Raw genomic sequence first — 14,532 nt, 5'->3', positions numbered from 1 at the left:
AGTGGTTATTAGTCTTTCCTCATTATTGTTTCTTGTGATGCAGCAACATTTCTGACAGGAATAAAGTTCATACATGTTTTAAACCAAACCAGATACTGTAAGTATTTGTTGCAAGTTTTTAAACATAACACATTTCAGTTTGATTCATGTTTTCACCAACCAACATTTCTCCATAACTGTAATAATTATATTACTGACCAGTCTGCTACATCCTCTCATATGCAGCAAACTGTGTTGCATCTGCAACACCTGTTAATCATGGTCTGCATTAAAGTTTTCTCGTGCTGTCCCCGTTCACGGCAATGTTAAAACCACCAGGATTTAAATGTTGTACCTGATCAGTGTATGTTTACCCTCCTGGTCAAACACAATATCATCAGTAACAGTACACTAAACTCTCAAAGTGAAGGTAGAGTTATTGTCTTCAGGTGTGTAGTTTCATAATCTGCCACTAGATGGAGGAATAGGTCTGAAGTATCCAAAGCAGAAGACCTCAGTAACTTCCCTGCAAAAAGCGATGTGTACTCATAGCACAGAATACATCACTGTTCCCTTTATAAGACCTGTGTGTGTGTGTGTGTGTGTGTGTGTGTGTGTGTGTGTGTGTGTGTGTGTGCGTGTGTGTATGTTATTATTTCCTTTTATGGGCAATTTTTTACAAATGCTATTCTTGTGAGGACATTTTAGCTGGACCTCACAAGTTCAAATAGTTTAGTAAGACTAGGCTTTAGGGTTAGGCATTTAGTTGTGATGTCAAGAATAGAGAGGCGGTGACTGTATGAATGTTTGTGTGTGTGTGTGTGTGTGTGTGACCTACGCTGTGTACAGTAGAGTCCTGTCCATCCAGGGCTGCAGTTACACTCTCCATCTGTAACGCTGCACTGGGCTCCATTGTGACAGTTGCATGTGTGGATGCAGTCTGGGCCCCATGATCCCTGAGGACACGCTGACAGTAGCATGTATTAACAAACACAAACACAGAGGCAAATTAATTTCACTCGTTTCTCCTTTTGTTAAATGAAGAACTGTGGTTGATAAATGCTGAGGTGAGAAAAAGAGAGAAATGTGTGGGGAAGAGGAAGAGGGATTTTTTTTTGTCTTCTTACGTTTGGAGCAGTCCTCACCGATCCACCCAGGGTAGCACTGACAGGAGCCATCGATGGGATTACAAGTGCCATTGTTGGTGCACAAACACGTTTCAGCACAGGCTTTACCAAACTTTCCACTGGGACACACTGTGGGGATTCATGCACACATACACACACTCTGTTACTCAGCACTACTTCAGCGTGACTATAAAAAAATATAAACTGCATTATAATTTTAAATAAAAACATGAGGTCAAAACAATTTTATTTTATAATAAAATTCTGGCCGCACATAAAAGTTTAACAATGTGATCCATGATCCAATATTTCTAGTCAAGCATGCAATAAGATTTTGTAGACTCTGTCTATAAATAGTGAATGAAGATGATTTGCCAACATTTTTCCAAGTATTTTTGTGCATTTTTCTACATTTATTAGAGACTTTGACAGAAATATGGAAAATAAGGGCAATAATGACTGACATACAACAACAGTTCCTGCCTAGATTCATACTAAACACATTAATCCTAAGGCATGGGGTTTTCACTAATCCGAATCTGAACTTAAATGATAACGATGAATGATTTATGTACAAAGTTAAAGTGTAAACCTTCTTCATACAAAAATTTTTAGAGACATGTCATAATTATTAATAATTATTATCAGTATTCTGATACTGCTGTTTTTGAAGCACATTCTAATATAAATTGCTACCAATGCTAAAGGTAAAAAAACACAATTATGCCCCACATAGATGCAAATAACGACTCACAGCTCAGCCAGCACTCTCCACCATAAAGTGGCTATATAGGCTACAAAACTTTCATCGTGTTAGGATTTTTCAAATGATGCAATCGTGACCAGAACAATGCACAGCGTTGTGTGCGTGTTCGTGTATTTACGTCAACCACATTTGGGCCTAAAGCTTCTGGAAACTGTTATAGCAGTGAAATTGCGTCAGTTGTGATGTAGATACAAATTCTACCCATGCAGGTGTCTAAGCTGAGTGGAAAACATGGCAAAGATACAAGAGCTGTCTCACAAGCCAAGAGAAGACATTGAAACTTCCAGGATGTGGGAAAAAAAAAAAAGCTAGAACAATAAGAAGTCTGAATAAGCTGCTAACAAAGCCCATGAATTACTGCAGGAGGACCTGATGACGGCACAAACTAAACTATCAGTATAGACCATAGAATGAACACTGGAAAAGCAAGCACTCAGAAACTGTGCCACACTCCATTCTTGAACATAAAGCACAACAAAGGCCAGGCCTACAACAAGAAGAACACCAAGCTAAAAGTCCAGTGTGGAGGTGGGACTGTGCTTTTGTGGGGGTGTTTTACTGCTGAAGGACCGGATAAGGTTGACTGACTGATTGGATTCTCAAATACCAGACCATTTTGAGGAACAACGTCTGATATTCTATGTACTAACGCTTGGTAAACACTGGACAAGATAATGATCCCAAGCACATGTCCAAGTTACCCGAAGCCTGGATTTGTTACTGGAATGTTCTTGGGTTACTAACTCAGTCTCCAGATTTCAATTAATTAAAAGTCTTGTTGTATTTAAGTTGTGTTTAATAAAATCTGGCTACTGACCCCTCAGCATCTTGGGTTACAGAAAAGGACAACAAGAGCAGAAGACTCCAGGCTGCTGTGGTCACTCTGGACTTAAGGTAAGAACTGGTTGAGTTGTGGGTTTTGTGAGGACTGGCCCTGATTTTATTTTTTGCTTTTGCTTTGAAAAATACCCGGTGATGTGAAACAGTCTGAAATATATCAACACTGCAGATTGTTTCTAATGTGATAAGTGTATCAGCTCAGGTGGAGAAAACAGGATGAGGAAGAGAGCCAGAAAAAATAATCTGGTTCAAAATGCAGCACACAGAGCAGCTAAAAAGGGCTGGAAGACGCGTTATACAAAGTTGGTTTGTTTCCCAGTTAATCACTTTAGGGAAATGTACATCCTATTGCTTAAGGATTTAATATGCTTTTATGATTTCACCAAATATATGACTTATATGAGATAATATAGTGGCTGACAAGTCAGATAATTTATTAATGTGCTCTGGGTTTTTTATGATTATTGGAAATTAACATGTGAGGGCATAGTGCTACTTCAGAGTGTAATATTGTAAGACAATGTAATCTCCTGTTTTATCTGAAAATTGGGAGTTTATTGAGTTAAACACTGGTTATAAGATTTCATATACAGAAGCTTGACATTGTTCCCTGCAGGACAAAAAAAAGACATTCTGAATGATAATACTGTATTTGAAATAGTGTAAGAGTCATAAAAATTATGAGCTGACATTTACCTTGACCTTAAATAATGATATAAAACTTTAAAATATTTAGTGAATATTTAAATTGTGTAAACAGGTAATTACAATAGAGTCAGTTTAATAAAACATTAGAGTCATATTATAGTTTAAGTAGGTGTGATATGTCTTCCTACTGTTTACACGAACATTTAGATATTCATTATTTTTAATTGCTACACACTGATGTGCATTTCACTCCATTTTCCACCTGTTACATAAAATGTAGTGTCTTTACTAATAGGTTCTGTACGTCTGTACTTACAATAGCAATTAGCCATCCATGCATATTGTTTCCCCAAAAGAACAAAACTCAGACGCGGATTCTTTACTGGGAACATAACTGCAATAAAGATCATTATGAGTGTTTTAATGAAGTCCCCTCCCTTATGTAACAGTTGCCAATGTATGACTAGTATTTGTAAAGTTTGGATCAAAGTAATGAACTGTATGTTTAGGACATTTGACTGAAATCTGGAGAATTTAGCGAGCGTAATTAGCAGGAGAGGGACTGCTGCGCTGCTCCCCGGTGATCTTCTGTCAACTTTGCACTATTTCGTAGCCACAGTGAATGTGTCTCTGTGGTGAGGTCACTCAGTCCTTTGGTCTTGAATGAAATATCTCAGCAATAATTGGCGGGATTGCCATTAAATGGGGTTAAGACATTCATGTTCCTTAGAGGATGAATCATAATGATGTTGGTGATCTCTTGACTTTTGTTGAAGAGCCACAGATAGGTCCAAAACTTGTCAGACTTGGTTCAACAGTGAATGTTTTACAAGCACAGGAAAGCATTTTTCATAATTAAATAACAGGAAGCATATATACCTACATACACACGTCCTCACTTTTAGGCCTGTAAAAACATTAAAGCCACACTGACAGCTCAAGTCAAGACTTTCTGATGTTTTGCTAATATTTTGCTTATTATGATAATGGAAAGTTTGTATGATGATTAGTAAAATGTATTGTTGTTTTCTTTGAATAGTATTTAGACTCAACTGGAAGTTGAGTTGAGCCAACTGGTCCAGTGTTAACTAGACTTCCCTCTTGTCAGGTTGAAACGTTTCACTACTCATCAAGTCCACTAAAGTCCAGCTGCCATGACTCAACTTCCAGATAACATCACAGATAACAAGATATGACATTGTTTTTAGAGAAGTGATAATCTCACCTGGACACAGGTTGTGGTTCTGTAGCTACTCTATTTATCTTTCTCGACCGAAATGATGTCTGTTCTGTAAATGCTTTATTTTTGAAGAGGAAATCTGATTTCTCAGTGTCTGCTGTCTGTTCGCTCCTGCACACACAATGAGCTGATTGTTTTTAATATGCAACACACTCCTTACAAGTTTACCACTCAATAGCATCATTAGCTTGTCGAGAGAACAGGATGACCAGTCCTGCTTCTTCGGGGTTAAAAGCCCCCATGCTGCATATCTGATTTATCAAGACTCGCCCAGTTATCTATGGGCCTACTCAAAGATGCAGTGGCCAGCAGAATGGCTAATGTGGGACAGAGCATAACTAAGGCCATCTTCATGTTTAATGATGATGAATATTTCACAGCACTCTCCTCCACTGTCTCGATTTAAAATTCGACTCGGCAACAAATCTTGGGCGAACTGCCTTCATAAGAGAATTAACACCTGTTTAACCTGCAGAGGAGCTTCATCATACAGACCTACTGATAAACAGGAGGAACACACAAAAACATTATTCAGATAAAATGAAAAGGTGAGAGAAGTTGTGAAAAGAGACACAAAACAAGCTTGACGTTCAGAATGCCGTTTTCCTTTCATTACCTACATTTCTATTGCATTCAAGGACGCTGCTTTGTGTACAGGATGTCACTTCTGAATGGAAGTTAATTAGTTTAACCTTCTGTTAGTTTACCAGAAGGTTGTGTAGAAGATAATCTCTAGAGGCTGAGTGCACTTGTTAAATTGTATATCAGCTGTGTCCGTCTGACGTTAAATATCCGGCTTGGTGGTTAGAAAACAAAAGTCTCAAAAGCTGTGACAACTTGGACTGGCTGGGGAAAGTGACAAAAGGTGATTGAAAATGTACAGTAAGATGGGAGTAATATCATGCACTGACTCTGTGGGAGTTATTTCAGTCATCTTGGACTGGATTATGGAAATACAGAATATGTAGACTGGATAGATGTTATCAAGCTTCATTTCACTACTCACCGAAAGCACACACAGATGGGATAGTCATAATAATATTGCTGGATGTGAGACTGGTCTAAAAATATTTTAGTGACAATCTGTGTCAGGCAGTGTAATGTCTAGTGAAAGTAAATAAAAGTAAGACATAAGCTTCTATGTATAAGGAAGCTTAGTTGGTTGGTTCTAAACACCACAGTGCAGAGTTTACGTTCTCTTTTGCACTATTTGTAAATACTTTATGACAATTTTTACAGAAACTTTTTAAAGACACATTCCACTAATCGGCTGTGATCAGTTACTGTAAATCAACTATGTCTGACATAAAGGATTAAGTAAAGCTAATCCTGACCTTGATTGCAGAGGGAGCCAAAGAAGCCAGAGAGACATTCACAGTGGCCGGTGATGTGGTGGCAGACTCCGTCACTGTGGATACACTGAGGACAGGACTGGCTGCAGCGATGGCCATAGAAACCAGGCGAACAAGCTGCAAAGGACACACACACACACAGAAGGATGTTAGATATATGAGGGTGAACAGTGTGTGTATGTGACATAGTGAGAAGTCCACTTCAGAGTTTGAGAGAAACTTCTGATTAGTTTTCTGATTAGTTCTTTGATCACTTTAATAATGGACTTCATGGTCCACTTAGTCCCAATTTAAGATACGTTTTTAAACCCACATATATGAAAGCCTAATATAGACAATGTCCACCATACCTATATAACTGTGTGTGCGTGTGTGCATGCAAAAGTGTTTCCATAAATGTGTTTCCCTGCCTATGAAAGGTCTCCTCCCTTCAGTTTACCTGTTGACTGTACCAAGCTATATATTATTATATATTTTAATATGTTATTATATACAATAGTTTTCCTCACTTACAAAACTTAATTACCTTTACTTGGTTAGCAAAAATATCCAGTTCCAACTAGTTTTTATTAAGTAAGAGTTAATTGCATGGTGAAAAACAACATTAACTTATTGTTCTGTGTAATGCTCACTTGAAATAATCAAGTACAGTGGCAACAAAGGAAGCAGTTGTATTACCAGGCCAGTGGGAGGCAGCGATGCAGCAAACTGTACCTAATTTAGAAAACTGGAAAACTTAGTAAAGCCAGTATTAGCAGGGTCGAAGCACCCTGGCACACAGCTAAAAAGCCAAGAACACTGACCTTCCTACCTCTACCTGCTCTAGTAACACCCTCGGCTGCTGTTTACCAATGACAGATGGAGGATTCAAATTTTGGCCACTGCACTTCTGCCTGTAATTTCATGTTTGTTCAGTGTTTTAGGAGTGACATACATCTTACACTGGGTTACCCTGTGCTGGGACTGATTTGAGCACTGGGTATTTGCAGCTAATCAACATGAAGAGCACCCTGGGAGATGCACAGCAGTGAAAGAAAGAAAGAAAGAGATGGGGAGGTAGTGTACAGGATTGTAGTTAGTATGGTACAGTGGTATAGTGTAGCATGGAGGGTACGGAGGGTGTGTGTGTGGAGGGGGGACAGCGAAATTAATCCTGACTGACGATCAAATATATAAGAAATTCTAAGCAGCTCAAACGTCAATTGATTTGCATGTTTTTTTTATTTAACTAAGGTTAACTGAATTTACAGTGTAGCTTTGCTTTGTTTGCTTCCACCACCACTGATCATCGCTCATACATCTTCCTGAGGCCTTTCCTTTTCTTTAATTGATGTTACTCTAAGTGGTGAGACAAGCCTGTGCCTGATGGTCTAGTGCTTCTCAGATGCTACAGGATCTTCCTAATTAAGATAATTGTCTAAACTGTGAGCAGAAAGTCCTTAAATTTATCACGGTGATGGAGGGAGACGCAAAGGAAAACCAGTAAGTGTTGAATCTGCATATATACTGAGAAAATGTCTGACTGACAGACACACTTGTTGTTCTCAGTACAAGCAACATCAACAGATATCTTCAGACCTGATTTCAAGAAGGCCATAAAATACATGATTCAATCAAACTGGCCACACAATGTATGGATACACAGAGTTTGTTTCTGGTTTTAAGGTATAGAAATGTGGCTCTTCTGAAAGATGGAAGACTTAAGAAGAATAATTGTTGCTTCATCTTATAAAAGCTCCAGTGTTTGTTCATTGATGGTGTAGATTTCACAGGGGAAGCAAGTCATGACCAAATGAACTGATGCTTCTGAACATGATTTCTAGGTGGATAACTTGTTAAAACACATAATCCTTTGATTTATCAAATATGAGGATTTTCATTCCTAATGTATGGACATGTGGCTGGTAACAATGCTTCGTAAACAGTACTTCTCACATTTCAATACTTTTGAGAGCTGGTTGCTGTTAATTACATACAATTATTATTCAGTTGTGCTATTACAAATAGTCTTTCTTCCCACCACCGCAGTGCAGCTATGTTACTACGATATGAGAATGTGCTGAAATGTGTATGTGTGTTTGAATATAATATTTCTATACTTCGTCTGCAGTTTGTGCCGCGGTAGCCGGGAGCGCACACACAGGTGCCGTCCTCTGGGGAGCAGGAGCCTCCGTTCTCACAGGTGCAGCTGTAGGAGCAGTTGGGTCCCCAGCGCCCCTCCGCACACACACTGTCGCAATGGACACCTGCAGAAAACACACGCAGTCATTAAAGGCTATGGTAACGCAAGAGCCTTTATTCTTAGTTATCCAGCTTTAAATTAAGTCCTAACGCTGTTCACCAATTTCTACACGTGTCACAGAAACTTGAAAAGGAGAAGAGAGAATGATGCAAAAAGGGCAGATGAAGAAACATCAGCTTTAAACAGCTAACCCCCCACCCTCATTATTGTTGCACTGAGTAAAATGTTTCTTCATTACTGTGAAAACACTCATACACACTCACAAATACACTATTTCCTCTTGTTTGACCCACTAAAACTACAGTGACCAGAGCTGTGTTAGGAAATTACTTAAAAAAAACCTATATATTTGACAGTTCTCTTTAAAGTTTTATGTCTTCAGCACAGCAACCAATGGACTTTGGGCTTAGAGCCAAAGACAGACCAGTGAAATCTGAAAGAAATGGGAGGAAAACAGGCTCCAAAGAAGAACTGAAGGAAAAGATGTCAGGTAGGGTGGTTTGTAAAAAAGGTTTTCATTAGTGTTTTAAAAAAATCGCAATTGTTCATTTAAATGTCAAGAAGCAGAACAACATCATCAATATTTAATGAAGATAATAGAACATAAAGTCAAATCTTGTGATATTCAATTAACGTTTGTCCTGACTGAGATGTCGGTGATGATTCTGCTGCTCAGTCACGGTCTCATCACTGAGGTGACAACTAAAACAAAGGACAGTGAGCCTCACAGATAGTGGTGCTCATATGTCAACAGTTAATCCTCCTTAGACACTATGTAGTAGATTCTTAAGTAGCTCACTATTTAGTTTTTAAACTAACTGTACATTTTTGGAAAATGTGCGTAATTTATCTTTTCAAAAATGCTGCACAAGACAATCAGTAATGGAAAAACTGTATTTAGCAATTAACACCCAATCATGCTCTGTGACGTGTAGCCGATAAAAAGCTAAGCAGGAACATTTGATTCTGATTTTGGATCAGGATAACAAGAGGAAGAGATCTAAATGACTTTGAATGAGGGGTCATTGTTGGGTCAGAACAACTCTTCCTCAGACAGCAACATTCATAACTATGCAAAGCAGATACCGCGGTTTCAGTTTTTCCCGAGAAGACACTGTGAACCTCCTGAAAACCTCTGCATGTACACATGTATGCAGAAATAGCCTTTTGTATGAACAAACATTTTAGGCAAAATGAAACCCAAATCTAAATTCCCCAAATTCTGCTTAACAGTTCTTGCCCTTTAATCATTTGCTGAAGTGTCTCATTCTTTCATCAGTCTTGCATGTGTGTGCGCGTGTGCATCCTGAGAGGCAGGAGTGTGTCTACACAAAAGCTGGATTGCAGAACAGATCAGAGGCCTCACTTCTCACAGGGGACAGTCATGAGACCGCAGTGCCCAAGAGACCCACATTACATTAGGTCTTAGTTACACTCAGCCACACACACGCACACAGGAACAAGCTTACCCCCACATCTAAATACATGAACAGACAATAGGACAGACAGACACAGTAAGGATACAGTATGTGCAAATGTACTATATCTCCCTCTCTTTCTCACTGCAGTTCTATCTGCAGCCCATTAAAAACTTCCTTTGACACTGAATATGAGAGAATATGAGAGTGGGGCACAGGCGGCCATTATAACTCAATTAATAAACTACCTCTGAGCCAAAAAATGGGTGAAAATCAGAAACTCTATTCCTTAGACTGTGAAGTTAAAACAAAGAGAGGAAATTCAATTTTAGAATTGGTATCAACTCTCCAATGCCACAGTCTGACTGTTCACTTATTCCAGGTATTTTTACAATAGCATGTTTCCCCTGTCTTTATGATGGTCAGACCTTCTCACAAGTTCCCTGTGTTACTGTTCATAACATCTATAAACACTTTTGAGTTGTGACATTTTCAGACAACACATTGGACCAGCTTGCTCGGTTCAATAATCGCTCAACCCTGAGGGCTTCTGCCACACAATGGGGGGAAAGAACGGGGTAGAGGTTCACAGTTGCCAACTATTTACTTTTTTCAGCTGTTGGCCCCTGGTGAAAATTGGCAAACTTAAAGATTTGAATGTTACAGTAATACTATAGTAATAATAGTAATAAATAATTGAAACATATATAAATAATAGTGAAAGGTATCTGTTTCCTTTGTGTGGAACAAAAATGGCTGATTTCAATCACTTCATGTACTGTCAGGTGGTTATACTCCATACTTTTATACAATCATACATCATAGTTTAAATAATTATGTTGTGTATTAAGAATCTGCATCTGCAAAAAGGAACAAGTAACTAAAGATGTAAACTAAATGTAGTGGAGTAAAAGTCCAATACATTCCTATGAATTCTAGTGGAGGAAAAGGAAAAGTAACATAATAATGTTAATTTTATATTTATATGTGTATTTATAAAATACTTTAAATTGTACTAAACCCTATTTGACATAGAGATATATAAGTATTCTGGCAAAACTATGAACATTGATTAAATTTTGCTGTAATAAAATGTAATGTCATTTGGCATTTTAATGTCTTAGCCAATCAAGTACTATCTGTGCTAATTTACATATCTGACTTTTCAGCATACTCCTATTGTTAAATTATATATACATATAAAAAAAGCTTGTCATGATAACCTCCCAGTTATGTCTCATGGTATTCTACGCCAATGTTTGGTGTCTCATGGATCTATTACTAAAATTGGACACTGTCCTTTATCCAGCAACACTGTACTATTTTCTTTTTGAATGCCTGGTAACACAATCTAAAGTTTATCATTCACTATAAAATATGGACATTTTACATTCTACCATAACAGATAAATATGTGAAACAGAAAGGCAGCATAGTTCAGTAGAAATATTATGTACATCACAGATAAGTACAAGTTAAATTTGAACGCTGCATTATAACTTTTTTCGTCCAGTTGGACTTGTTACTTGTTTCAGAGTAAGTATCACGTTTCTTCACTTCACAAATGCAAACTTATTTACTTCTAACCTTTGGTCTAAACTTTGATCTAAATCTTCATCAATATATCGACCCCTCTCCCAATGTCAATTCATTACAAATTTTCCCTGTGGTAGTGAATTAAAACACCCTTTCCATATTCATCAGCTCTAATATCGATCACTGCTCATCGTGACTGATTGACAATTTAGTGGGTGAAATAAACAGAGCTACAAAGTGAACATGACTATTAATAAAGTCAACAAAGGTTCACGGAGGTCTTACATCTCTGCTGAGGATCCTGGTTTAAAAAAAAGTGTTTTATCCATAGGGACCGTTTATGAAGCTGAATTATTGAAGAGAGCTGGGATGTCAAATCTCCATCAGTTTTAGGATTATAGGTTTGAATTTGTTGTGTGTCATATTGATTTGTTGTCTCGTTGACTCATGTCACGGTGTTGCCTGTTCTGCTCCTTCTTCCCTCTCTTCAGCCTCAGACTCGTCTATTCTCCTTCCCACAACGACTGTTCAGGTATTTTTCATGCCTGCTTTACCTGCCCTGTGAGCCCTCAATTCAGGAGCTGGATGTGACCAGAGGGTAATCTACACCAGTAGCATTTTTGAAGCTTATCTCGAGTGCTGTTGCTGTCCATCACCCATCGGTCTCAACGAACACGTTCAAATGCCCTCACTGACTCAGAGAGAATTCGAGGCATTGTTTTTTTTTTCTATTCACTTTGAGTCTATTTTTCCCCCTGAGCACCTTCATCTTTTTGATGCTGGCTGCACAAACATAAATTTGCAGCACAAAGCTGTCTGGTTCTTGACTATCTTAAGTAGGACTAATTTGCCAATCCTGTTGAACTAAAGAATAAAATTTAAGTTTTAGAGAGTCCCAGTCATTTTGGACCTGATCTATCTATTAAATTGCTGGGACGGCTACTTTTTCACATTAGTAATTTACGTTTGGGATAACTTTTTTGGTTAAAAAACCAAAGGTGTGGTTAAGAAAAAAAAAGTTATTGAACTTATTTTACACAAGACGCCTTTGTTTTTTGTTAGATTTAGTTAGATTTTAGTAAACAATTGAAACCTGTAGCACAGTCAGAAATGGTGACACTTGTGCATTACATTTGAATGGGTGAAATAAATCAGAGACCATGATGAAACAGTGTGAATAAAAGTTTTCTTTGTGCTGCTCTTAATGTTATTTTGTTCACAAAAGTCAGTTCTATGAAATCAGATCACTTTAAAACATGGTGAAGTGAGACATCCAAACAACTTGTAGCAATACTTCTGCTTTAAAAGGTTTATATATACTGTCTATACTACACTAGTAAAAGCTCCTCGTACTTGGTTGTAGCTTTCAGATACAGACCTGCTGCTAGTCTCCCTAGTCTCCCAAGAGCAATAGGCCTAGCCCAGATTTTCATTTTCTGTGAAATCTTTGGGCCAGTTTATTTTTGTTCATTATTTTATTATTTATTTATACATTTGTTCAACATTCTCACCATAAAAACAGTCTGAAGTACTTGTTAGGTGCACTGCAAACAAACCTAAATGATACTAAATACTAGAGAATAATCCTCCTGTGTGCTCCTCCACCACTTAGCAAAACCTTTAAGAGCCTACTTGGAATATCTGGTAAGGAATATAATCCTAAAGTTCTAGTATTGTTGACTGTACTACATTAACCATGGACCTGGTATAGCAGTCCCACTTCCAGATAAGCTATGTGCTTGGAGTTTGTGCAGAAAACAATGTTGTTACTTTGTTACTTGGAGAAATTGCTGCTTATCGTCTTTGGACTTCTGCAGACCTGGAGAACAAGGAGGACACTGTTCTGGAAAAATGTACTTGCGGTCTGTCTTATCTGCAAATGTCGACTTACTATATAAGTAAGGTAAAGGCAAGGACAAGAACTTATTTACACAGTACTCAGTACATAGTATTTTAGGAAAGCCAGTCACACTTTCAAATGACTTAGTTTAGTTTTTTTAGTGGGGATTAATATGTTTTATTAATGTGCTTTATTTATTAAAATGTAAAAATCAATAAAAATGTAGCATCTCTTCTCAGACATTAAAATGTAGAGTTGAGAGCTGCTTCCTTAAAATAAACAATTTCCAAGCTCTTCATTAGGATTAACATATAGACAGACTATTAAATCTTTGGAAAACATTTTTTACGTGTTCACTTGTTTTTATTACCTTTGGCCAAAAGTGACAAATGTTTGGACTTCATTGTCTGATGTGACTGCTTGCAAATAGCAACCCTTATTTGACCTCTGGAACGTGTAAACTGCCTGATAAACTACCAGCTGTGTCCCTGTGTCTGCATTTGGCACTAAAAACTGGCCCAAATTGTGGCTACAGCACTCACCTGTCCAACCTGCGAGACAACGACAGGAACCAGTCACCGGATCACAGCCTTCAGCGTTGACACAGTCACATCTCTCTCTACAGTCCAGCCCGTAAGACCCCTCCTAACAACAGCAAGAACACAACAGACAAAACTACATTAAAGCAGTTTAAACACACATACAAATGTTGCTGTCTTTATGTTTTGAGAAGGGGATACTTTATTAATTTAGCTACTCCAGCTTATTCTGCAAAACATCCGCACCTTGTTTCTTGTATGCAAATGTGACAGGTGGGCGACTAAACAATGAATATAGAGGAATAATGACTGCAATGCTCACTCACAGGACACGGGATGTCACAGTACTCATCCCTCCAACCCGGTGAGCAGGTGCAGGTTCCATTGATGGGGTCACAAGCCGCCCCGTTGGCACACTGACATGTCTGATTGCAGCTAAGTCCCCACGTGCCACTAGAGCATGGGATGGAGCAGTCCACACCCTGCCAGCCTGGACAGACACAGTCCAAAGACCATTAGTCTACAGAAAGTTTATTTAATAAATTGTCATCTGGAACAAAACATGTATCTACTGTCAATGATAACTTGAGTGTTAGCAGTTGTGTCAGTTATAATAATACGGTGTCTGGGAATAACAACTGAAACCTGAAGTGTTGGTGATAACGCTTCATCTTTGTCTCAGCATTGTAATTCTGATCAGTTATGCTAAGTTCAATACCTGAAAGATGAGCTGGAAAAATCTGTTTGAGCTGTCCCATTGTCCATATGGCGATTATAAAATAAACGATAAACGATATCTAAGAAACTTGGACTCAGTCACGAACTGAGGTCAAAGGTCAAGGTCACACCATCTAATTCTTGTGAACACGTCCAGTTGGAGTCAGTCATGATCTGTTTAGATTTTGGTGGTCAAAGGTCAAGGCCGTAGTCATTTTATGTTCACCCAAATTTGGTTGGCCGACGTCTCGGATGCCATGAGGGAATTTCTTCAAATTTGGCACAATTG

At 38.2% G+C, this 14,532-nt stretch overlaps 1 protein-coding gene across 2 annotated transcripts in view; it reads right to left on the bottom strand.

Moving 5' to 3' along the window:
- Nucleotides 1-14,532, bottom strand: part of LOC113174506 (multiple epidermal growth factor-like domains protein 11) — a 75,444-nt gene that overhangs the window by 5,585 nt on the left and 55,327 nt on the right. For both annotated transcript variants that reach the window (XM_026378563.1, XM_026378564.1), the window contains exons 11-16: nucleotides 13,853-14,016; nucleotides 13,530-13,632; nucleotides 8,052-8,198; nucleotides 5,935-6,069; nucleotides 1,107-1,235; nucleotides 818-946 (exon numbers count right to left, since the gene is read on the bottom strand). In XM_026378563.1, coding sequence (XP_026234348.1) covers nucleotides 818-946; nucleotides 1,107-1,235; nucleotides 5,935-6,069; nucleotides 8,052-8,198; nucleotides 13,530-13,632; nucleotides 13,853-14,016 — 807 coding nt within the window. The remainder of the gene's footprint in view (nucleotides 1-817; nucleotides 947-1,106; nucleotides 1,236-5,934; nucleotides 6,070-8,051; nucleotides 8,199-13,529; nucleotides 13,633-13,852; nucleotides 14,017-14,532) is intronic.

The sequence above is a fragment of the Anabas testudineus genome, chromosome 3, assembly GCF_900324465.2.
Source record: "Anabas testudineus chromosome 3, fAnaTes1.2, whole genome shotgun sequence".
Classification (NCBI taxonomy): Eukaryota; Metazoa; Chordata; class Actinopteri; order Anabantiformes; family Anabantidae; genus Anabas; species Anabas testudineus.
Note: the sequence above shows the minus strand (reverse complement) of the source record. Positions and strands in the feature narration are given on the sequence as shown.